This window comes from Lacerta agilis, chromosome 10 (genome assembly GCF_009819535.1).
Source record: "Lacerta agilis isolate rLacAgi1 chromosome 10, rLacAgi1.pri, whole genome shotgun sequence".
NCBI classification, from domain to species: Eukaryota; Metazoa; Chordata; class Lepidosauria; order Squamata; family Lacertidae; genus Lacerta; species Lacerta agilis.
The window spans coordinates 40,492,814-40,518,838 of NC_046321.1; the positions used below are offsets into that span (position 1 = coordinate 40,492,814).

General features: G+C 41.8%; 2 protein-coding genes across 3 annotated transcripts in view; one reads left to right on the forward strand and one right to left on the reverse strand.

The window, feature by feature from the left end:
- The first annotated feature begins 427 nt into the window (after nucleotides 1-427).
- On the forward strand, nucleotides 428-17,587 carry CSRP2 (cysteine and glycine rich protein 2). The gene is made up of 6 exons (XM_033162460.1): nucleotides 428-569; nucleotides 10,655-10,773; nucleotides 13,662-13,830; nucleotides 15,549-15,678; nucleotides 16,041-16,134; nucleotides 16,577-17,587. Exons 2-6 carry the CDS (start codon nucleotides 10,662-10,664, stop codon nucleotides 16,651-16,653), a joined length of 582 nt encoding a protein of 193 aa, XP_033018351.1. The 5' UTR covers nucleotides 428-569; nucleotides 10,655-10,661; the 3' UTR covers nucleotides 16,654-17,587.
- A 3,476-nt stretch (nucleotides 17,588-21,063) lies between these two features.
- ZDHHC17 (zinc finger DHHC-type palmitoyltransferase 17) overlaps nucleotides 21,064-26,025 on the reverse strand; it is a 46,629-nt gene continuing 41,667 nt past the window's right edge. For both annotated transcript variants that reach the window (XM_033163112.1, XM_033163111.1), the window contains exons 16-17: nucleotides 24,272-24,366; nucleotides 21,064-22,324 (exon numbers count right to left, since the gene is read on the reverse strand). In XM_033163112.1, the coding sequence (XP_033019003.1) occupies nucleotides 22,186-22,324; nucleotides 24,272-24,366 (234 nt within the window). In that variant the 3' untranslated portion in view covers nucleotides 21,064-22,185. The remainder of the gene's footprint in view (nucleotides 22,325-24,271; nucleotides 24,367-26,025) is intronic.

The window sequence follows — 26,025 nt, forward strand, 5'->3', positions numbered from 1 at the left end:
ATAATTTCCCTTGTCCAGCAGGAAAAAAGACCCCCACCACAAATTCCAACTACTAGACACAAGACAATTTTTTATTTCATGGGGAGCTTTATAATATAGAGAAGTCTGGATCTTCAGGAAAGGCTCTGCTTTGGAAAGCAAGGCATGTCGAGCTTCCTCAGCCCTCCCCCTCAAGTCTGTACTGTAAAAGGAGAAAACATCAAAGGCCTATTTCTAATGGGCAGGCGGTGGAGGGCCGTCAGAACGCTCGCGCGCGGGGGAAAGCGAAACGGGAGCGAGCGAGGGAAGGCAGCTCTTTGGCTAGGGCGCGCAGGGCTCCTAGGCGTCGGCCGCTTGAACGCGCAGGGCGGGGCCTCGCGGGCCGCGGAAAGAGAAAGGGCGGCCCAAAGGGAAAGGGGCTTGCCCAGCTACGCTCCGTCGCAGCACCGCCCCCTTGTGGGACGCTATAAACAGCTGCAAGGGAAACCCGGCTGGCTTCTGTGGGGCGCGCGCTTGTCGCACTTGTGGCGGAGTTGGTGGGAAGCCCTGGGAGAAAGAGTTTCCGAAGCAGCTGGTGGCCGCGCGCCCAGGTAAGACGCGGCGGCGGCGGCGCTTCCTCAGCGGCTCGCTTGATTTTGTTCCCCTTCTGTGTTCGTCCTCCACAGTCTCGTCTTCCTGCACAGGCTGGGCGCTTCGCTTTCCTAGGTTTTAACGGGGGGGGGGGCACGCTGGGCTGGCGCCTCTGGGTTACCTTGTGCCATCTCTTTCGGAAGCGGGTGTCCAAAGCGACTGGAAATCTCCTGGCGGTGGGATATCCACGACCCCTGGAGCTGGGACGCCCGGCTCTGTTGCTCCGCGCGTGTGGATGCTCCTGCTGCTCTTCTGCGGGGGGAAGAAGAGGAGTATAAATCTCTGCACATGCTCAGAGAAGCGAGTTGGGTTCAGTGCATTCCCGTGTTTCCGTGGGCTCTCTTGGAATGGACGGCTCATAACCCTAGTCAGAGGCAATTTTATCTTCTTCCCCTTCTCCTGCCACTTCTCCCCACTTTGCGCAGCCATCGCAGTTCATTGAAGCCGGGTGTTAACCCAGCTGTAAGCTGTGCTTCTCTCAACGCTTTACATATAGTGCCCAGCAGGGCCCAGTGTATCTGGAAAGGTGAACGTTTCTGAATTGAACCCATTTTATGGCAGCCTTTTTCTTCTGCTCCCGAGCACCTTTTGGAAAAGTTTCACTGGGAACTTCGGGTGGGGTGAGATAATAGGTTAAATGAATCTGTTTAACTCTTGCTTGGAAGCTGCTCTGTTTCCCAGCTCCCTGTGCTCATTTGTAAAGTAACTGCCACTAAGTGGCTTATTGGTGAGAAAGCAGGAAAACTACTCGGCACACTTCTTGTTTCTAAATGATGCTAAGTCTAGTGATGTGAGCTAGCAGTTTATCTGGAAACGGTTTCCCTTTAATGTGCATTGGGTAGAGTCTCTTGGGGACAACTATGGATAGTTGGCTGCTCTCCTGTTAATAAAGCAATTCTTAAAAACTTGTTCAGGTTGGCCCTGCATACTAATCTATAATGGAAGAAACTACTGCTTGGTAACTATCCATGTTATGCTGTAGGTATTCTGCTTCATTTATACATCTTGTTGAACAATCTTTGGGCAGTTTGTTTTTCCAAGTTTGTGAAATGGCTCTTTTAATAGGGATGGATTAATTAGGAAAAGACCAGCTACGTGTCATAAACCCCTTAGTGCAAAGCTAAATGCTGTAGGTAATGGGATTTAGTTGCAAGTCACATGCCCTGACAGCAAGTTCAAGTCACCTGCTTGCTAATTGTCTTGACCCCAAAATTAGCTACTGCCAGGTTGAAGATATGCTAGTGGCAGGTTTTTAGTCTTCTAAAAATGAGTGTACAGCTGTTGACATAAGAAGTGGAACAGAATTGTTGCAAAATCCATTTACAGTAGGTGACTCTGGAGACTTTTTATTCCAGTGTCTGGATATATAGAATTTAGAATGTATAAATGTTTATTGGCAATATGCCGTTGTAGTAGTAATCTTGGCCAGTATACAGTATTCTGCTTTTCAAGAAGCCCTTTTATGAGAGGCAAAATGTATAACTCTCCCTCGCTGCAAGGTTTTGGTAAACTTAATGCAATACCCCTTCTTCTACACTTTTAAACCATTTTCTTTGGGTTTTGTTTGAAATTGTTGTAAGCAGCTCTGAATTGCTTTTTGACTGAAGAGCAGTGGTACAAAATATTGTAACAGATAATAATAGATGCAAGAGTTATGGCTTTTGGGTTTATAACCCCATAATTGCTTAATTACTGCTAGGGCGGAATGCCCCATTTTTTGCAACAGATTTTTATTTCTTCAACACCTACTGTAGAACAGGTTCTGTCATGAACTGCGGGAGTCAGGAGGATGGAAATGGAAAACTGAATCCCATTTGCACTTGAAGGTAGTTGCATAATTCCTTGGCTCTGTCATGCCTGATTCTTCAAACTTGTTTAACAGCCTGGATACTATCCTGTAGAACAGCGTAGAATATTTTCTAGCCTAGATTGCCTTCTCTGTGGCTGCTGTTGGATTAGCACTCTTAAAGTTACTCTAACGCTTTTAAAGTTTAACAATTAATATATTTACATTTTTTTTTGTTTTTTAAGCATTTTTACCTTGCCTTCTGTCACACTCAAGGCAGTTTACAATGCAAAATTATATGCCACAACTTAAAATAACAAAAACACAGACATAGTAGCACCACAATGTTGTATGGACAAACAGAATCAAATGTGTGAGGATTACTACCTGTAGAATTACTGAGATCTAGAATCTGTAAGGAGTTAGACAGGGTCATTCTTTTCTAGCACAGCAAATAGTGCACCCCTCCAAGCTGGGAGAACTGGCATTGAAATGGTAAATACATAAGACAAATTCATTGAGAATAAAGCTCTCAATGACCACTAGCTATGCTGGTTCCCCCTTCTGAAATTAGCAATGGAAGCTTCCTCCTTGGTGGAAAAAAAACAGTAGCTTCATGAGGACAGGGAGGTATTCCTCAGAATGACAGCATAAGGCGAGGGTTTTTTTATGCATCCTGTAATCTTGGTCCTGATCTTGCAGCTGTTACTTATCTTTCTGTTAAATATGCATGTTAATTGCAGTTATTCAAGTAAGGTTGCATCTAGTTTAGCCCTGAGAAATGCCAACTTGCTGAAGATCTCCTACTGAACTCTTTGCCAAAGCTGGCTTCTTGTTGCGTGTCGAGACCCCAAAGCCGCCCTCCCGGGAATGAAATAAAAACACCAGGACACAGAATATAAGGTTAATGTGATTGGGTAAAAATTTGGCCACAACTTTATTGGTTACAGCATGTGAGCGGTATTGGCTTAGGCATTGAGTGGACCTGACTATATCTGACTCCTGCCCGCAGAGCAGGAAGTCCAGTAAGGGTAAACCACTGATAAGGGGAGCCCCGTCGATTCAGACCAACTCGAGTTCCCCTTGGGTTCCAATGGGGTCGTGGCATGGCCCTAGCCCCGCCCCGGGCTTCGGACAAGATCCCACACCCCCGGATTCCTTTAACGGACTACCCTTAAGCTTGGAGGGGCAGGCGATGGCCCGGCCTCCCCTCCCCCAACATTAGGTCACTCAATGCCTAACCGCCACCTTACAAAGTTGTGACGATTGCTAAGTGGTAGGCGAAAACCAAATGGCCCAGCCAATCTGCCAAGTGGAAAAATTCCTACCAGGCCCCCGACAAGGGCAGGCGACCAACCGAAGTCCAAAGCAAGGCCATAGGGTGAAACCTGCCTACAGGGAAGGGAGGGAGGGTGGGAGATCCGAGGAAGCGAGCCGAAAGGAGGTCTCTCGGCTCGCGCCTCTCCTTTTGAAAGGGAGCCCCCGGCCACGCCCCCAGCCGGCTGATTGGCCGGTTGCCTGCTGACGCGGCCGGGGACTCCTCCGAGCAGCGAGGGACAAAGTCCCCTGCCCACAGGAAGTGTGGAGAGCGGCTCTGCGGTCCACCGCAACTCCTCCCCACGAGGAGGTGGAGCGGATTTCCCAAATCATATGTACTGCTGAATGCAACTGCACTAGCAGACACTTTCTGCTTACTAGGAATTTCAGAGTAGTTCTAGAGTTAGAATCCACAATAGATCTCTTCTGTAGATTTTTCAAATGGAGCAAGTTGTGTTCCAAGATCGCTTGATGGTTTCCGAAGTCTCTCCTGCAAGTGGTTCGTGAGTGCCGCCTTCTTGTAGACCTGCATTATTATTTATTATTTAGTTAACTTTCTGTACCAACCCTCATCCGAGGATCATAGGATTGTTTACAATATAAAAACACAAAAATATAAAACATACTGACAAACAGAAATAATACCCTCCCAGTTTAAAAAGCCATAGGTTGCTTAATTAGCCAAAGACCGGAGAGAAGAGGAATGCTTTTGTCTGGCACCTAAAAATATGTAACTAAGGTACCAGGCGAGCCTCCATGGGGAGAGCATTCCACAAATGGAAAACAGTTACAAGAAGGGGAGATTGGCAATTGGCTAGTAATTAGATTGCCCACCTAGCAGTTCGAAAGCATGTCAAAGTGCAAGTAGATAAATAGGTACCGCTCCGGCGGGAAGGTAAACGGCGTTTCCGTGTGCTGCTCTGGTTCTCCAGAAATGGCTTTGTCATGCTGGCCACATGACCCGGAAGCTGTCTGTGGACAAACGCTGGCTCCCTCGGCCTATGGAGCAAGATGAGCGCCGCAACCCCAGAGTCGGACACGACTGGACCTAATGGTCAGGGGTCCCTTTACCTTTACCTTTACCACTGCCTCCTTCAAGCAGGCAAGGACCCCCTGTCTCACCAGGAAGCATTAATAATCTCCCTGGCCTAGTCAGCTGTCTCCTCACTACTAGTTGCTATCAGCCAAGGGGCTGACTGATCCCAAGCACCTTATCCATCCTTACTGAAACCCAACATAACCAAACTAGACAGTGCTCTGGACATTTCTTGAGATTCACTTGTGGTAACATTGGAGTCAAGTTCCAAGCGGATGCAAGTGATTTTCTCTTTAAAATGCTTTGCAAACAAGTGACAGCGAGCCACCATCTGTTCAAGCACCTCCTTCAGACCAGACTGTAAAAGGCCTCATACTATCTGGAAAAGCTCCGGTGGACGCCATAGTTTGCTGCCTTCACTGCAACTAGGTAGGTTTGATGAAGAGTCCACACCAGTGTTAGATTGCATTCGACTGGAGTTTTCCTCCATTTGTGTTCAAGCTGTCTTCCAGCTTGTTTTCATTGCCTGAAGCTATGGAGTATACTAAGGAGCCAAAAGGGCTCTACAAAGCAGGAGAGGTTGCTCAGGAGTGATCATGTCAACAACTCGAGCCATTTGAATGTACCAGAGATCAGCCAGCACTTTTGACAGGAGTGCAAATCATAGCAGCCGGAAAATTCCACAGAGCTGTCTGGAAACCCGTTGGATCCATCAGCCTCTGAAGGGTGGACCATCCTATTAGGCCTATGCAGAAGGAAAAGGTGCTGGAAGCCTAATTCTCAACAGGAAGTGATGTGACCATGACAAGGGATTGTGATATCAATAGCACCCTCTTTCTGCCCAGCAGAGAAAACCAGGTCCAGAGTGTTGCCTGCTACATGCAGTGGCCAATGGCATGTTGGGACAGCCCCATGGTCATCATGGCAGCCACCCCAGAGCCAGTCACCTTGGCATGGATGTTGAAGTCCTCCAAAACTAGCAGTCTGGGAGTCCTCAATATCTCCTCTGAGACTAGTTCTGGCAGTTCAGGCAGGGAGACTGCCAGGCAGCGAGGTAGGTGGCATTATTGAATACTGCTTGACAGGTGTATCAAAGCACTGTATTGTTAGGGAAAGGATTTGAAGAATAGTAGCTTAGAACTCCATGCTGCAGAGCACAATTGGTTCCACATCATGCAAAGGTGTTCCTAAATGTACTTTGGGCATGCCATTACTAGCTGAGGGCACATTAGAGAAACAAATTAGTAACTGAATCAGAAGCGGAAACAAAGCCGGATGTATATTAAACACATTCATATTGAGTGTAAAGCCCAAGTACAGATATTGGTGTTAATAATGGATGTTCACCAAGTGCCCTCCATTAAAATCTTTGGGAGGGGTGGAAATATACACCTTCCAATTCAGTTGCCATTGTTTAAATAGGCTTATTAGAAGTCAACTCCCCTGGGATCTGTTGACAAAATTGGTTCAACGCCATTATTTCCTCTTCTGTACCAAAATGAGTATTTACACAGACATATTGTATAGCGGTTGTTCAGTTCTGAGAGGCTGCGTCAGTGCATTTGCCACATGTGCTTATATGCATGCAAATATAAATGCAAAAGTTTCCCAGTGCAATCTTGTTCTGATGACTTGCTCTGTTTGTGGAATGAGTACCAAAAGCAGGGCCAGCCTACTCAGAGAATCATTTATATCAGGCACGTCCAACAGGTAGATCATGATCTACCAGTAGATCACTGGGTGTCTGTGGTAGATCACTGGCTCCCGCTAAAGAAGCTCAACAAGTTTGGCTCCCGTAAAAGAAGCTCTGCACCCCTAAAAAGCATCGCTTTCCACCTCCCTAAAAAAAGTTCAACAACTATGACCTGAACCCCTAAAAAGGGGGTAGATCACTGCCAGTTTTTAACTCTGTGAGTAGATCGCAGTCTCTTGGGAGTTGGCCACCCCTGGTTTATATGAAAAGAGAAATAGTCAGACCAGGCAGTTGCCAATTTTTTTGCTATTTCTGGGTCCATTACTGTTACTATTATTGTACACATTTGTAGACAACTTTATGGCATAAAACTATAAACGTATAGGGTAAAATACAGAATAAAATACAGAAGCACAATAAAACCAATTCAACAAACTCTTAAAAACAACAGCATTTCATGAAAATGGAGAATTGATCTTTCATAAATGACTGGGTGACACCTCAAGGAAAGCTTTCCTAAACAAAAAATGTATTCAGTAGGTGCCTAAATATCATAATGCTACGTGCCTGTCTGATTGCGGCTGAAAAATGAATCCAGAGAGTTGGGGCTAAAAGCCCAGTGCAGACTAATTGAACCTCTGTGTCAGACACATTATATTCTCAGCAGTATCCTATTGGAGGAGCACAGTTGCTGGGCGGGAGTATCTTGGGCAAGTCGATGTCTTAGAAATTCTTGTCTCAAGGTTAGGGCACTAAATATTAAAAACAAGACCTTGAATTGTGCCTGGTAGCATTTTGGCAGCTAGTGCAGCTCCTTCAGCAGAGGATCTGTGCTGTTGATGGGGTACCGCAGTCTAGCTGCTGCATTCTGTACCAGCTGCAGCTTCTAGGTTTAGTCCAAGTGAAGCCCCACGTAGAGCACACAGCAATAATCCAGCCTTGAGGTTACCAGTGCCAAGGTGAATTCCTTAGAGTATGTGGTCTTTAAAGTGGAAGGAAATGAACTTATACATACACATTAAAGTTGGTTGCCAACAAAGGAACAACAGAATCCCAGTTAAAATAAAGTTCCTAGTGGGTTTACTGTTTAGGAGATGCTATAAAGTGGGAAGGAATCTTATACTGCAAAGTTCTGGAGAAAGGAATGCAGTTTATATCCGTCTTAGGGTCCTGTTTGCTATGATTGATATCAGCTGCTACATGGTAGTGCAGCCAAACCCATGGATAAATGTAATGGAATCCCGACATTTTAGATTCCAGTGGTGCCAAGAATGACAAAATAACAGTAGGCCTATATGTCATAAGTAACGGTTTCAACCTCATCTTGACGACTATATAATGCCAAATCCTGGAAAAGCAGTATTAAACTCTTGAGGACTCTTAAAGGGATGTGCTAAGTAGTTAAAATTAATGTTGCTACCTAAAATGGAGCTACTAGGATCATGCAGAAGAAGACTTGTAATTGCTGGGTAGGGAATGCACTAAAATGTCCTGATCTGGATTAATCATTAATCTTCTTTTCCTACATTCCAAGAATTGTTTACTCTAGACAATGGGCACTTAGCTGTGCAGCTCTGCTTTGTAAGATTTTCTGGGTCACTCTCTCCATAACGACTAGTCACTAAGCTGAACTTGGGTGCAAGCTATCTGAAAAAGCTAATAGAACAGCAATGATTTATAGAAAGATTCTTTCATTTGTACACTTAAAGGAGTTGGCTGCTGTTGTTTTTCGCTGCTTATCCAAAATCATTAGGAGTTGGGCCAGGTTCACAATGAGACCCAACGCGCACACACGGAACTGTGTATCAGCGCAGCCTTGTCTGCAAGGGAGCAGCTCCAGTATTTCAGCTACACAAAATGTGTTCTTGAAGCATCAGCGTCAACGGAAGTGGTTGCAGTTGCTATTTCATCTGTGAATTTCTGTCTTGCATTGTCTGGTTTGTCCAAAGGGCTATTTGTTGATGGGTGACAGCAGAAAGAGCTGTTAGATAAGGATGTGTGGATAGGTATCATTATTTTCTGGTGACTGGAATGCTGTGCCCCTTGAAACTTTACTAAGTAAGAGGTTAATTTGAGAGAAGGCGATTTTAACCAGTTAGTTGTTAAAGTTGTGAAGGACACAATGGTGTCCTTAACATGATTAAATAAAATAAGATTCCTAATAGAGGAAAAATGAGATTGTAACAGACATCACAATCGGCTTCAAAATTTAGTACAGTCGTACCTTGGATCCCAAATGCCTGCAACTCGAACATTTTGGCTCCCGAATGCTGCAGACCTGGAAGTGAGTGTTCTGGTTTGAGAACGTTCTTTGGAACCCGAACGTCCGATGCTGCTTCCACGGCTTCCGGTTGAGTGCAGGAAGCTCCTGCAGCTAATTGGAAGTCGCCCCTTTGTTGTTGAACATTTTCAGAAGTTGAATGGACTTCAGGAACGGATTCCATTCGACAACCAAAGTACAACTGTAGTAGAGTGAAATCGAAAAACTTTCCATTCAAAAATTAATGCCCCATGGAAGACGGGCAAACAAGATTGCCTTATCAGTGGCTCGGAGGGAGTTTAGCTTCATTGAGTATCAATCGTTTGAGGCCAGGATATCTTGGGGGCAATTGCTGCTTCCAGTGTGGATTTCACTTGACTTAGACTCTTCTAGTTGTCTCTCTCACCCACTAGACAAATGTTCAGCGGGACAGATGTTCTCTCTGCCCACATTGCCCTTGCTAAGCATGCAGGAACTGTGTTTCAACAGGCAAATTAAAAGATTTTTTAAAGCACCTTTTATTATTTTTTCCTTGTTTGTTCTTGAGCTGTGTGTTAAAATGGAAAACAAAGGTCACCATTTTGTCACATAGAGGTGTTCCATTTACCAATATTAAAGGTTTACACCTTTCTAAGCAAATACCCACTCCAGGCAGCTTGCAATATTTTAAAATGTTTGTTTTCCTTTTTACGCTTTCTTGCTGTCTGCTAACCCCCACTAGAGGATAGAAACTGGCTTTGTGTTTTTGAGGCATTTCTCTCAAAACTAATCTGTGTCCTTGATCAGTAAAGTTTAATAACGTTCCTTGCTCCTTTCCACTCCCAAATACATTTTCTTTTGAGACTTCAGGATCTGCTCATGGTTCCAGCTTGCATCCTTCTCTCTTCTGTGGAAGAGGGAGCTGTGGAGAGTTTACTGATGTTGGATTAGGAAGACTGCACCAGAGACATTTAGGAGAATGGACCATTTGCTATTGTCCCTTGCACCCCTCCAGTGGGTATGGTGCTGCACATGTTCACTTCCTCTGCTGAGTGGAAAATAGATGTGTGTGAGAGAACATGCACTGGGGCATACTGTTTCTGGTTCCAGTTGTGTGAATGAGGGTGAGGTTACTCCCCTGCTTTCTGAGCATGATGGAGTTGTCTGGAAGAATTGCTGCACTCCAGTGGATACTCCCAGCTCTGCTTTCATCACATTGCTATAATCATTCTCTTACACAGAATATCTATGGAATGTTGTGAGAAATCTATGCAAGACAAATGATTTGTTCCCTTAAACCTAATATGAAGGCTTTGCTGTTTGAGAAATGTATGAAAACTTAACTCAGCCTGCAGTTACTCCAGGCTGTAACTCCCAAATCCCCCCCTCCCCAACCTCTCTCCGCCCCGCCTTCCCCCCAGCAGCAAGATGTCTATGACAAAAGTGTCTCTCACTAAATGTAAATAAATTGTGAAAAAGATTCTTAGGAATTGAAAATGGAGACGATAGACATATCCTTCCCTGTTCATTTGTTTTGTAACACACACAAAAATCCTTTGTTGTTGTTGTTGTTGTTGTTGTTTAGTCGTTTAGTTCTGTCCGACTCTTTGTGACCCCATGGACCAGAGCACGCCAGGCACTCCTGTTTTCCACTGCCTCCCGCAGTTTGGTCAGACACATGTTGGTAGCTTTGAGAACACTGTCCAACCATCTCGTCCTCTGTCGTCCCCTTCTCCTTGTGCCCTCAATCTTTCCCAACATCAGGGTCTTTTCCAGGGAGTCTTCTCTTCTCATGAGGTGGCCAAAGTATTGGAGCCTTAATAAAACTTAAAACCAAAACTGATGGTGTGGAAGTTGGAGGGGGAAATTAAGATCATTCTAGAAAAGTTATTATTGTCTACAAATGTTAACAAAGCTCCTGCTGTGGAAACACAACCTTTACCTTGTTGCTAATTGCTAGCATCTCTTTTGCAGACTCAAAATGCCAAACTGGGGAGGTGGCAACAAGTGTGGGGCCTGTGGCAGAACAGTGTACCATGCAGAAGAAGTTCAATGTGATGGGAGAAGCTTCCACAGATGCTGCTTTCTTTGCAGTAAGTACTCTTTTCAGTTGAAACAGTGAATGGGCAGTGCAAGTTGTGAGCAGCAGGACCACAATTTTTGCTACTCAGCTCCAAAGACAGACATCTTATGGCTTCAAGAAGCAAAGAGTGTAAAATACCAAGCACTATCTATGCTGCCTTGAGCAATCTTGAGTTCCTTTCTTCCCAGGATGATTCGAGAGGACTGTATCTTAAGCAGAGGAATGCAGTAGCCTTTGTCAGGAGGGCATTTTCAGACACTGCATGACCACCACAGGAAGTGGACCTACTTGCATGTCTCATATAATTGAGCACATGAACAATAAGAAGCTGCTCTAGCTGTTCTTTGGAAGAGAAGTGGACCGGCTCTGTCTAGTACTGAGAGTATTAAAAGGACTGGAATTAGCAGGACTCAAGACTGAGCTATATAACCATCTTTGCTAATGAAAGGTTTAGGTCAGTAGTCGGCAGGTTATGGTCCTCCAGATGTGTTGGGGCTGCAACTTCTATAGGCCTCAGCAAGCATGGCCAATGGAGTTGTAGTCTCAGAACATATGGAGGGCCACAGGTTCCCCATGCCTGGTTTAGGTTTTCACTTTGCTGCACATTGGTCACTTCAAATCAAGGCCATCATTTCAGTTGGCTCTGAGCTGAATTTATATTCTAAGATTAAGCATGTTAACAAAATACCAAGTTTAATCCATAAAAATGCCTATTTCACACTGTAAGCTGTTCCAGCAGTTTACATTTTAAAGATCATTTTGTGAGAATTCATTAGTTGGCTCTCTTCCTCATCCATACCAAATAAGTTAATTGAATGATCTGGTTGATTTTCTATTTCAGCACAGTGGAGCCAAAATTCTGTTGGGCTTTGGCACAGGAGGCTGTTGATTGTCTTAAATGAGCAGAGTCTATGTGATTATGTTTCAGGCCAACAGCTTATTGAAGAATTGCATTTTTGTACTAAAAAGCTTGTTCATTAGATACTAAGCAAAGGATTGCATCATATAACTGCTTTGTGATGCAGCTGCCACAAAGAAGAGCAATACTGTTGTGACATTAAATGTGGATTGTAGTTTACCCTAGCTCATGTCATGAAATTAGTAAGAGCAACAAGCAATTTGGGTGGGGGAGGCAGGGCCTGGAATTTTCAGTAGCTGCACTTCAGCAAAAGCAGGGCAGTTGATAACAGCTGTCAAACCTCATGGTAGCAAGAAAGTCAATGAGCTAAGCAGCAAGGCTGAGAAGGTAACAGAATAAACTCAAACTATTTGCAGTTTAGTTTCAGGATTGCTTCTTCCAGTTTAGGCTTAGACATGGAAAATATGAAGGAATACGTTTCTGAGGATGCATAAAGAACTCAGCTGTGAAGGAATTGGTTATCTCATTTGGCCTCTACAAATCTGGGACTAAAGGCGAGAGCCCTCCTAGTAAGAAGGTGTGACTTTTCCTGACAACTCTTTTCATGAAACTAAACGGTGTCTTGTGAGATAATCATGGAACACATTGTACACTACACAATTCGACTACAGGAGTCAAAACCCAAAGTGTGGCACTGCTCTGCTTCAAAAGGAAGCAAAAACGCACACAGTAGAATCTAGTTCTGTAATGCAGTGACTCACATTTGATGTGGAATAGTGATGGGCAGACTAGATGTGAGCAGAAATTCATTTCTATCTTCGTAACTTTTGCAATGCCAGTTAAAAGGTGGGTATTTTAATTGGGTGTGAGGAATGGCTAGTGCTGGTGTCAATCCTCTATGCTGTGATCTTGACTGCATTTGTGCACCTATTGTTATGTCACATTATGTCCTGATTGTTGTTGTTGTTTAGTCGTGTCCAACTCTTCGTGACCCCATGGATACAGAACTGATACAGACCATTAAATGCAAAAGCTCTTGCAGTCTTACAGATCAATATACAGTGGTACCTCCCAAGACGAATGCCTCGCTAAACGAAAAACTCGCTAGACAAAAGGCATTCGCTAACGAAAGGGTGACTCCCAAGACGAATTTTCCTATGGCCACGACTCGCAAAACGAAAACGTTTTGCGTCCCCCCCCGTAAAACCATGCTTCCTCCGACCTTGCTTTGCAAGACGAAATTTCCGCTATACAACAACACTCGCGGAATGAATTAATTTCATCTTGCGAGGCACCACTGTATATTTTTTTTCTTACTAGGCGAGTTCTGAACTGCCTGTTTCTGGTGATATGCAAAAACAATACTGAATTTTGAAGTGCTGTTAACTAAAGCATGTTGCCCTGAAGTAAACTTCTTGCATGTGAATGGTGGAGAGCACATGGACTCCGTTGTGCTGAGTGCTCATATAGAACTGCCCATATTTTCTCATTAACAGAGAAATTCTGGCCTCATTCCCAGGAAACAAAACAAGCAACTTAAAACTGTAAAAGCAGAAATAGTTTACTAATGGCATTTCAGGACATGGATTTAAGTTGGGCCAGTATTCCCAGTAAGTCCCTCAAATGAAGTACCTGTAGAAAGTGCACCAATTATTATTTTTTAGTGCCTCTAGTTATAGATACTTTGTAAAGTAAAAGTGGGAACTGTTGCATAATTAAACATGTTGTGTGGTTTTAAAAAAGCAGGAGGAAAAATTGCTGACCTCAGTTCCTGGCTTCTTTTGCAGCCTTGTTAATTAAACTGCATCAAGCTTCCATTCTGTAAATGTCACAGTTATGAATGGGAAGGAGGGACAAGTCCCTCCATAGAGCAAAATATAATCCAGCAATTCAAACGTTTCCCTCTTTTCATTTTTCAGTAGTCCGCTAAGGTTTAAGAACTACCAGAGGCACATCTCCCCCCCGGCACTTGATGTTCCTTTCTGTTAATAAATAGGCATCAGTTTCTTGAAGAAGCAAATTATTTCTTTCTTTTCCAGTGGTCTGCCGGAAAAACTTAGACAGCACAACAGTAGCCATCCATGACGAAGAGGTCTACTGCAAATCATGCTATGGAAAGAAGTATGGTCCAAAAGGCTATGGCTATGGCCAAGGAGCAGGAACTCTTAATATGGACAGAGGGGAGAGGCTGGGCATCAAGCATGACAAGTAAGTATAACTTGCATTCTACTTGAGCTACTTGTAAATGCAGCTGGCAGTTTGACCCTACAGGAAACAGCCTGCAGCCATGCTTTTGTCATGTCTGTATTGTGTATTGTCCCTAAGCAAAATGGTGGAATGGTAAAGTTCACTCTGATTATATAACTAAGCCTTGGTTATTAGAAGCTGTCCAGGGAACAAACATCTCTGGAAACAAGTCAACCCTGGTTTGCTCTCTGTGTGTAATAGTGATTCAGTTTTCTCAGAAAGCTGTTTATTGTGCAAGTGTTTTTTTTTATTATGGCAAGTGTTTTATAATTAAAGGTCTACATCTTAAATCAGTTACAGGTAGGTAGCCGTGTTGGTCTGTCATAGTCAAAACAAAATAAAATAAAAAAATTCCTTCCAGTAGCACCTTACAGACCTTGGTCTCTAAGGTGCTACTGGAAGGAATTTTTTATTTTATTTTGATCTTAAATCAGGTTATGTTACTTTAGAATCTTATGAATATCCAGCCTAATTTATAAGATGAGGCAAACCAATGACTAATTCACATGTGATACCAAACCATGGTTTGGGCACAATGAGAATTGTGCTTGTGTGCACTTCCTCTTCTCTTTATGCACTCTGATTCAGTTGCTTCCTCTTGAATCAAAACCTGTGCACATTGGCTTGTGCAACAGCAGCAGCAGTTATGGCTTCAGTAAGCCAGGAGCATTGGGGGTGGGTAGTAATTACGAGCAAGGCTTGGTATTTCATTTGAACAGTCTCAACATGTTGGATGCTGAGCAGCTCCTTCTGTTCAGATGAAGGCTTCAAAGCCTTGATATTATGCCTCAGATGAATTTATAGTTCTCAAGGCTATAGAGCACCTTCACTGTAAAATGAAAAGCCATGATGCAGTCCACCACAACCTCATTGATTGTAGTAGGATTTTCAGGGCCCTCTAAATGGGTAAGAATACTTGGCTGGTGAAGGCACCTCCCCAAATGACAGGGGATTTGTTCTAAAGACGAACAAGCCACAAGGCAAAAAGAAACTCAGATCTGTAGAAGGGCTGCATTTTAAAGAATACAGGGAATGCTGTGGCAGTCTTTATCATAGCCAGAGCTTCAGGCACAAACAAGGCTGTATTGATGTGGGCTTTCGATAAAAGTTGTTTTTATAAATTCCAGTGAACTTTAAAGCAAAAATCCCGATGTGAGGCACTCTTAAATAAGTACCTACATTTTTAGCAGTGCATATTTGTAATCCTAGCCATTATTCAAACTAAGGGATAATTTGCGAACGTTGTTGTTGTTCAGTCGTGTCCGACTCTTCGTGACCCCATGGACCAGAGCACGCCAGGCACACCTATCCTTCACAATTTGCGAACATGGCCATCTTTAAAAACCTCTTTCATATTACAGGTGCAAATTGAGGGGAAATCATTACAACAGCATTGTGAGAGTTCAGTAGGCCAGCATATAGAAGTAATAACTATGGGCTAGTATGCATCTACACCAGGTTATTGGTTTGTGGGGTTTCCCATCTGTTGTTTTTATTATGTATTTTGTATTTTTATGCTGATGAACCGCCCTTTGATCTATGGATTAAGGGCAGGACACAAATTTAATAAATAATAATAATTATTATTATTATTATTATTATTATTATTATTATTATTATTATTAATGGATTCCACTGAAATGGGATATTCACGCTATGGCACCTTTACTTTATTTTAGTGCACCTTCTCACCGACCTACAACAAGTCCAAATACTTCAAAGTTTGCCCAAAAATTTGGAGGAGCAGAGAAATGTTCCAGGTGTGGTGATTCTGTGTATGCAGCAGAGAAAGTAATAGGAGCTGGAAAGGTAAGGTGGCATATTGTTGCAAAAACCTTGCCAATCAACACTGACATTTTTCATATTCATTAATTGTAGATAAAATCTTGAGTTGTTAAGAGTAGCTTGCTCTCTTACAAGAGGTAAGCAAGTAGATCTCTTTGAAGAGGAGATATGCAGTCTTGAGACAGTGGCCAGCAGAATTCAGTTTCTCAAACATTTGTAGTTAAGTGCTCTTTACTAATGGATCAAGCTCATATGAATAGCAATATAACTCTAAGAAGACAACTTTTTTTGGGGGGGGGGTAATGTCTACTTGAAAATAAAGGCTTGGAATTTTTGTAATGGTGCAATACAGAAGCCTAAAATAAATGTGCTCTCTTTCTATCTAGCCTTGGCACAAAAACTGCTTTCGCTGTGCCAAGTGCGGGAAAAGTCTTGAATCAACAACTCTGACAGAGAAGGACGGTGAAATCTATTGCAAAGGTAAGAGGTTAAAGGCAAAGGGCATAAAAATTGCTTGTTCCGGTGAAGAGTCATATGGTTTGATTCCAGGAAGGGGGGGGGCAACTGACAAAGGAATCTATTCTGCAACTTTTCTTTAAGTGGATAAATATTTTCTCACCTTCATTATTCTCCCAACTATCATTTAAATTATCAGGTTTTCAACTAAGGAAATAATTTTAATCAATGCTGTGGATGGTGTAGGGGCAACCATTTTACACCAGCCAAAAGGATTTGTATAGCAGTTTCCTTCTTTCAGAAGTGACAGCTCTATAGGTATAAAGGAATAGTTTTGCCCTTGATAACAATAGAAACTCATTTTTAAAAAATGTTCTGTAAATCTGCTCACTTGAGTACCTGATTTTATTATTTCACCAGTACAACTTCTAGAATTGAACTGATAGTCTACTATTTATCCTTGCAGGTTGTTATGCGAAGAACTTTGGCCCCAAAGGATTTGGCTATGGGCAGGGAGCTGGTGCTCTGGTTCATGCTCAATGATTCGTTAGTGCCATTGCACTGAAATGGTTCTATAGTTACAACTTAAATGCCACTAATTACTGTGAAACTGATAACTAGTGTCCTATGCCGTTGCTTGTCTTAAAAGTATTGCGTTTTCTCAAGCCTTAAAAGCACACCTTGTACATGCACTGTCAACTGGCTTCAGCAAAGCTTTTGTGCTTAGATGATTAGTGTGTCAAAAGGCCCCCTGGAGAAAATTGTTCTGTTTCTACTGCCTACAGATCTGCATCTTCCGGTATATATTGCTTTGCCTGCAACATTTGAAGCATGGTATGAGTTGCTTGCTGCCTAAACAAGCACTTCATCAGGTAATGGGAAGACTGGAAGTAAAAAAAAACATGTTAATCCATTATAGCCAAGTCTGTAATTGTAGATTTGCAGTAGCCTTGCTCAGGCATTGACCTTCCCAATTATGCTCATTGGTCTTGCCTACTCCACGTTGGAGAAGTAACTTCTAAAGCAGGAACCCACTCTACTCATGGAGTCCATGATTTAGAATCCTAGTGTTACTCCACTTAGTATAGCAGGTTCCCTTCTAGGGAATGATGGGATAATGGCAGAGTTAAGGCCAATAAGCTGACAACCACCCATCCCTTGCTCTGCCCCTTTTGCAGTTTTATAGGGGACTATGCACTATGTTAACTGCCCATCTCAGTAGTTTCACAGACAAGATGTGAGGTACCTTGAATTCAGAAAGGCAACAACTTCTACAGCAGATACCTCAGTTGCATTTTTAGATCTCTGCTCTGGCTATTCTAATTCATGGTATCCTAAAGAGAAACTTGGGGGAAAACCCATGGCTTGACTCACAAGGAAGTTCCCTCCCCTCTCCTTCCCTATTCCCATTTCAGCTGTGCGTGCTGTTTGGGAAGAGGTTGGATGGAGCACAGGGGGAACTCTATGAACTCATGTTTACTATAAGATCTATGATAAATACTGCTGTTAAGAGAACATTAAGAGTCTGGAGTAACTTCCAGAAAGCCTCAAATCTTGTTATTACTCTTTTAATGCTGATGTTCTGAATTGCTTGTAGAGTTAGCCCTACAGCTATTGCTGATCTATCCATAATTGGCCAGGGTTATCACATTTTGGAATATACACAGTAACAAAAATGTGATTTGTGATTCAGACTTCTGCAAACAGACCAGCACTTCCAACCAGTTACTAGGGTGTCTTCAAGTTTGTGGATGAGGCAGTTCATCAAGGCATTAATTTCTGGGGAAAGGGGAAGCAGCAGACAGGACAGTAACTAGAAAGCATAGGGAAACAAAGGTTTCACTTGTTAAAGAGTTTATTCTTGTGTTATAGACAAAAACCATTTTTGTCAGATTTTATTCATTTAGTAATTTGTTCCCATATCCCTGCTCCATGGTACACTTCACTACAGAGATTTTAGACACCTAAGTATATATGGGCTTTGCTATTTTTGCAGTATGAACTGGGATAATGGACATCTTATTTCAAGCCAAGATGCTATTTTGCTTTTGTTAATCATGCAAGTTTGCTTGGTATGCTTATGTACATGTGGGTCATTTTGAAGCAAGGATAAAGTATGCATGTCTCAACAATAAATGGTTAGGCTGCCAAACAAATGACTTCATATCTCCTTTCAACGTCAACTGTGTGCACAGCACAATTCTGAACAAGGATCCCCAAATCAGAGTACTAATTATTATTTAACTCTCTGTTCTTACAACCATATAATTAACAAATCTAGGCCAAGGGCATACAGCTTTGGCAAAATGATAAAATACAATAATAAGAGCAAGAAATGCTTATGCAATAGTAACACGTAAAGCTATTTTCAATACTTAACCAGTCATTTTGGCCAAACTGCATCTACCTGACAAACTTAGAGATCTGGTCTTCTGGATCTAAGCACCACAGTAAGTAAGTGTTACTATTCTTTCATAGTAAAAAGCAGCACTGTCTCCCACCTCAGAAATTCTTCTTTTGCCTCCCCAGCTTTCAGTTCAGGCTGGGGGTGCAAAAGAAGAGACATGGCTTTAACTTTGAATCACCTCACTCCACGTGATCAGGTGGGTGCAGTGCAGGGCCTGGACCAGTAGTTCTCGATTCAGCTAGCCCACCCCTGCTGTAGAGCATAATTGCTATTAAAGCCTTCCTGCATGAACTTGGCTCTCAAAGGCTGGGGGAGGAGGGAAAGTACAAAGTTGGTTTAAGAATAACTGGTGGATCAGAGCTTTCCAAACTGTCTCACAACATGTTAGTGTGTAGGTGTTTTGCGTGAACGCTCCCCACACTCCTCCAGAGGCTGGAAAACCAAATGACTGTGTGGTGAAATGATGCATGTCTACAAAATGTCACCAACATGAAAAATTGGTAAGGTTTTGCTGTAGGGACTACTTAACTCCAATGCTGGGGGGGGAAATGCTCCGCTAGTCTTCTTACTGAGGTAGCAATGGGCTCTTTGGAGTAACCTCCTAATTAGCAGAAAAGGAGCCGATCTCCTAAGGAGAGTAAGTTCCTGAGCAGGAGAACAAGAAACTTGCTGAAATAAAGACAAATACTAACATCTAGGAGACAAGTATTTATTTGATTAATAACTTACAAAAAATGACAATTTTAATTTATGTAAGGAGTGCTATTTTTATTAAACATTTTACAGATTTTGTTCACCATGTAATACATCAACATTTTGACAGTAGTAAAATAATGCTTGGCACAGTTATAAATAAGGTAAATTAAAAAAATACTCAGTTTTAAACAATGATGCTCTTATGCATATTACCTGTTAAAACAACTTAGGAGAGCATTGAGAAACTTAAAACCTGCAAAAAAGAAAATAGCCTATCTAGGGCAGAAACAAATTTTTCATTTGCTTGTTCTGAATAGATAAATGACTATCTATCTGGTATATTTGGATCACTTTCATGCAGCCCTCTAGAATGATGTGGTCTGCTGCAATAAATAATAGAGTTCTTGGTAGAAAAAAAAAATGCTGCATAGATACTCCCCACCCCAAATCTGCCATATTTCAGAAAATACCCCTCAGTATTTCAGACTACTAGAATTATTCTAGCTGCCTCAGATGTAGAACTTTCTTCTGGGCAATTCTAACTCCATTATATTTTCTTTTTGCCAATTTTGCAGCATACAGTTAAGCAAAATTTACACCAAGTATTTTGGCTCAACTGAAGTAGGATTTATTTTCACTATCAAGGACACAATTATTTGTACAAGGAATCCATATGGTACACATTACTGTAACTTGCAAAAGAAATATAGATGTATGTTATACAGATTTTTCTGGAGCTATGAAATATATTTAGCAAATAGATTACGGAGGGCTTTCAACATCAGATGAGATTCTGCAGAGCTACACTTTCTCCAAAAGGGAGTCAACTCTATGTAATGTAAAATAAGAAATAGATGGCTCTGCTCAAACATGTTCAGCTTGAAACTAAAGTTTACAAGAAATGTTGTAAGAATAATATATTCTTATTATAGTTCTAAGTTGTATCTGACAAAATGGCACAGGCCTCTTTTGCCATCCCTGCACCCAACTTCATTCTCTTTCCCACAAAAATAGTGTGTCAAAGACAAGGTTGAATTTTTCCAGTATTAAGCATTCAAGTACACTAATGTTGCACTTCTGTAAATCTTGATATCTGGTACTTGCAAACTATGCACACCTGGTGATCAAAGAAAGAGCTAGAGGGAAAATGCCTACTTGAAAATACTGAACACCAACTATTTACAGTTTCACTGCTCCTCTTACTAAGGCAAGGGGCGGGAATACCACTAGATTGCTTTAATACCTGTAATCTGCATATTACAGGAAATGCTAGTTTTGCCAAGCATCAAACATGCAGTGAAGTTGCAGGGTACAGTGCCTATTAACAGCAATATTGATCATTACTAACAAGCCCATTAGATATCTTCCTACATTTTTGGTTGGATAAAATGAAATGAGCAGCTTTTAAATATACTAACACGCGCGCACACGCACACACACTCACAAAGAGAAAACTATTTGATAAATTATGTATATACAGATAAACATTCTTTACACTGGTCTCGATCATCTGTATTAAGGTCCCCTCCCCAAATCCCCCTCACAGGATTCTCGAACCACTATGTTGCTACAGCACTTAAAAAGAGAACTTAACAGATTTTTCAAGTCTCTCTGTAAACAATAGTTAAGGAAGCAGTGAATAATTCACAAGGAATATATATAGAAATGCTGTAACATAAAATCAGTGCATCACATTCAACAACATAAAACTCTTCTGGAATGCAACTTCATACCACTCCTTACCTTTCAAATATATCTGGTTCTGGTAACTTTGAGACAAACAAAAAGTTTATGGTAATGGCAAGTGGGAAAACACCCTTTTCTCCAAGAAGCCATGAAATGTTTTTCCCCCACTTAAATCTGCTACAAAGGAATTATAACTTTCTTTAGCTTGAACGCCATCATTTTATGTAAAGCAAAAGAGTTATTTGTTAATCAGTTTTTACTTCTCCAGCAGCCACATTTAATTTAACTGCAGTCATATCCTTCCCCACCCCACCCCCCATTACTGAGAGTTGGTCCTTTCACTCTTTGGTTCCACCTACATGACTTCGCACATCTTCAAACGCTCCAATGACTGTAGACTACATCATGCAGAACTGTACCTACTACTTAGGTACCAGAATTTCACTGACTGCATATATTATACGTCTTTATTTAGTTTTTGCAGATTATTATGCTATATTTTAGTTTGTGGTCTAATTTTCAAAAGTCGTATCATGCACCTAAGTAGGGCTTTATACTGGACAAGAGAGATGTAATTTTGTGCAACTTCACCCACCCTCCCCGAATATACATCTTCACACAAGGCTTATTACGAGTAATTCAATATATCGGAAACAAGACAGCTTTAACAGCCAACAGCCATTACATTACGTAACAGTTTTGTGACTAACATCCTTCTGTGTCCTGCTTCCAACAACTTCACGCTTTATGGTGGATTCCCAATAAGACCACATGATTCTTCGGAGTACTGAATGCACATTTTCAATGCACATAATACTATAGCAAATCTGTACAAAAATTCCATTACAGGAAATATAATACATTGATCTCAAAGTCTGGCTGCTTTGTAAAATTTGACTTTAATTCCAATGAAATTGTTCAAATTATGAAATAAATATTTAATGTTCAGCCCAGCATGACTTTAGTATGTTTGTATTTTAACAATCTCATGCTCCATTGTGAAAGCAGTTAAAAGGAAATAAAATGGCGTGAATATGTCTTTGTGAATCATTCCCACGGTAAGGACAGTTAAAATCCCTTTCTCATCTTCCTCCTCGTTGTCAGGATTGGCAGTTTATTCTGTCCTTTGATTACATCTGTTAATAAAACTGATGTAGAGAAGGTACCATTAGATTCACCGTTAGCTCTATTCATAGCATGCTACTGTTCAAGGGATGTGGATTTGAGAGAAACAAATTTTCAGGCACCACTCAGATACGATATGCTCACAGGTTTGGAGGTGGGTGTTACACTAGCTGGTAGCCACTTCCAGTTGTTTGGTCATATTCTATTGTATACTGCCTTGTCCAGTCCACAATAACAGGACGAAAAAGACCGCAGCATCTGAATTCAAAGAAGTCTATAATGTTTCTTATGCATCCATGGCTAAAAAATACAAAACAAAAACAGTTACATAAATATATGTTAGTCCAGCAAGTGCAACGATGTTAGTCAACATTAAGGAGGATTTCCTCCACCACCACCCCATACATATAACTGTGCTTGTTGATACTTACAGAAACATTCACTGCTACCGAGGAGTGAAAAGCATCAGCTATCAACCAAGAAGCCACACAGGGTTCTAAACTCTCAATAGGAAGCTTTAGGCAAGCTATGGTTTCTTGGCTTCAGTTTATCTGCCCCCTTTATAACGGGGATAATACTTCTGACCTAGTGTATTGGGAAGGACGGATAACATAGCACATGTAAGAAATTACAAATACCCAGTTTAATTGGCTAGAACTGAGTGAATTCAAGGTTCTGATGGAACACAATTCACATATCTAATGTGGTTGCACAGTCTGGCTACTCCTACAAGTGAGGGTATGATCATGATTTCATCAGATATTCTATGTCTCTGGATATGGTCATGTTCCCCCTAAAACAGCTTTCCAAACTTTTTTTGTTAGTGACACACTTTTTAGACATGCATTATTTTGCAGCACAGTAATTCAGTTTCCGTGAATTACGTTTATGTGCGCTGCTCTGGTTCACCAGAAGTGGCTTAGTCATGCTGGCCACATGACCCAGAAGCTGTACGCCGGCTCCCCTGGCCAGTAATGAGAGATGAGCGCCGCAACCTCAGAGTCGGACACGACTGGACCTAATGGTCAGGGGTCCCCTTACCTTTAAGTCAGTTTTATAACAAACTGGAGGTTAAACTATCCCATTTCCCCAGGAGGAGCGTAGGGAGTGTTTGCATGGCACACCTACACATTGCAGCTGACACACTAATGTGTTGCGACACACGGTTTAAAAAGCTCTGCCCTAAAAGTTCAGGTCTGTGGTTTGCGGGTTCTCATGGATCAATTACTATCGCCAGAGACAAAAGTGGTCTCAATGTCTTGAGTGCCTTTATAGCGCTGTCTGATGGCCCACTCCATATCCTTCTTCTGAATATGGATAATCCGGCTTCAGTGGCTTCCTCCTTTGTAACCTCATTTAGACAACTACTGGAAAACTGTCATATGTAGGGCTGCCTTCGAAGACAGTCCAGAAACTGCAGCCTGTGCAACCAGACTGCTGATTTCTTTTACTTTCTGATGTTATTAGATTGCTGCTGTTTGATCATACTATTGGTGCCCTTAATTCCAAAGTAAGAAAGATACACAAGAGGAAGAATAAGGCAGGGTGAACGGGACAAAGAGGTTTGGGGAAAGAAGTAGGAGTCTTTGTCAATTATTAATGGGATCGTAGAGAAGAGAAAACGGGACCAAATTAGGAAAAGAGAAAGCAGATGTCTGAAGTATTTTTTTCTAAGAAATAATCTTTCATTTATTATGTTTATTTTGAAAGTTACTAGGTAGCTAGGATTTTTTGTGCACGTCAGTACTAATGGCGTAATTGCTTCCAAGAGAATCCAAGTATGTGAACAATATGAAATGATAAATATTTGCATATGCACTCATATGCATGAGGGAGAGAGAAAATGAACTGTATGCTTTTTAGTTTTAGGATTTTTTGTTTTGTTTTGAATTTGGGGGTGCTAAAAGAGAAATGTGTTTCTGCTCATGTTCCAGTTATTTGTTTAAGGAAGTTGTAGTCCACATTTCAATTTGTATAAAATTCCCCGAGCAGGTAATTATACAACAAAAATACTTCAATACCCTTCAAACAGTTTCCCCAATCAAGATCACACCCCTAACTCAGCTGCTTTCCTGGGAACATGTGGAAAGAGATTCACATCTTCTGTGGCTACCGTTTAGGGAAGGGGGGAAACAACCCAGCACACAGAATCCGTTCACATGTGCCATTTAAGCTTTCCCTCACTTGTGAATACCACCTGTATGTTTGTATAAACACATTTCCATGTTTCTTTATCTATGTACTTACTTAAATGGGCTTTCGATAGATGTTGTTGTAACTTTAAAGTGCTTATATCGTCTTGCATTCATCCTTTCATTTGTAGTAATACCTAAACAAGAGATCTGGGAGAAATGGAGGAAGGGAAGTATTCAGAATCTTTGAAGATGTAGTATATAAACCCGCTAAAGGAGGCATGGGGAACTTCCAGCCCCTAAGTCTTATTAGGCCTGGCACAGGTCCCAATTTGGTCCACAAGGTGGTTCCACCATGTCCATCTGCCCACACCTGATATCATATATGCATCAGGTGTGGGGCAGGTAGAGATGCAGCTGCCAATGTACAATAGGGAGCCTTAAAGCACTTTCCCAAATGCTAATTAGCAAGGGAGACTTACTATCACCACCAATCGACTGTCTACTGGGATTAGCAAGCCTGCTGGGATAGATTGTGCTATGCAGCTTCCCATGGGGTACTCCACAGCACAGCAAACTGGCTGTTGAACTTGATAGTGCAGCGAATCCAAATGGCCTTGAAGTGAGAACCTATCAGCTGACAGGTTAGTGACTTAAAGCCCACTGGAATAAGATGCACTATTAAAACCCCTATAGGGAAATCTATAGCATAGGCAATCCCTGCAGAAAGTGAAGGTTGAAGCGAGAACTGATTTGCTGTAACTTCAAGACCACCTTTGACAACTTAGTACAAAGATGCTAATGGAGTTTGCTGTTAGTGCACAAAAAACCTCTTTGATACACTGGATGTATACTGATGGTTGCTCTGAACCATAACCATGATGAACTTAATAATAACTGAGTTAACAGGTTCAATGATTTATTTTCAAAAACAGTCAAGCAGTAACTTTGGGCCTGCTAAAGAGAAAGTTTACTATAAGATTATACTCTGTCCATGTTAACATTTTCCTATTCCTACCCGACAAAACATTGTTAATGTTACATTACTTTGCCTATTATTTTGAGACACTGACACAAATAGGCTGTGGTTGGATTAACATAGTATATTTTAATAATCCAAGATAAGAAAGAGCTTAACTCCTCCATTTCTGCAAGTGAGGGAACATGCCAGGAAGTCCCAGTTAACAATAGTTTCTTTTTGTGTCTTAATTGCTTCTTTTTATGTCTTAATTGCTGACCCTCATTATCTAAGCAAACCCTCACCCCCAAACACTAATGGCTACTTGGATCAATTTCTTTAGTGAGACTTTGTGTGTTCTGAACTTGCCGGGGGGGGGGGGGAGTCTTTATTGACTGTGTAAAAACAGTCAATTGCATTTCAGTGATGCAAATTCCTTGCCAGCAGAACAGCTGCATTCAATATGTACTTGACGCCAAGTCTTTTCTATTCTCCTGTGTGTTTCTGTCACTCATGATCATTTATGATAAAAGATACATGAAAACAGATTTGAAACTAGCCACTTTTTTCTTCTTCAACATTTTTGTATACCAAACTCAACCAAGTTCCATAGTGCTGGCAATCAAACCTGGTGGCACCCAAAGGCTTGGGAAATAAGTGTATTTCAAGTTTGATGCTTTGGATTGAAGAGAGAAACGGCCAAGGGTTTCAATATGCATTCAGATCCTCACATATGCAAAGGAATTAACCCCCGGTTTCTCAGGAAGGGTTCTGTCAGCAGAATGAGGAGGTAAGCAATTTTCAGTGATTTCCCATCTCCTCTGCAGCCCTCCCTCAACCCCAAATCTGCTCTGGAGAATCTCCCATCCCTCTGAAGCAGATTTAGGAGGCTGTATGCAAGGGGAAGGGTG

What these genes read in the sequence shown, in the direction of transcription:
- CSRP2 (XM_033162460.1), top strand. Translation starts at nt 10,662, where the DNA reads ATGCCAAACTGGGGAGGTGGCAACAAGTGTGGGGCCTGTGGCAGAACA. An exon ending in CAGATGCTGCTTTCTTTGCA is followed by an intron (nt 10,774 to 13,661) that starts GTAAGTACTCTT and finishes TTTCTTTTCCAG; the next exon opens with TGGTCTGCCGGAAAAACTTA. An exon ending in AAGTAATAGGAGCTGGAAAG is followed by an intron (nt 15,679 to 16,040) that starts GTAAGGTGGCAT and finishes CTTTCTATCTAG; the next exon opens with CCTTGGCACAAAAACTGCTT.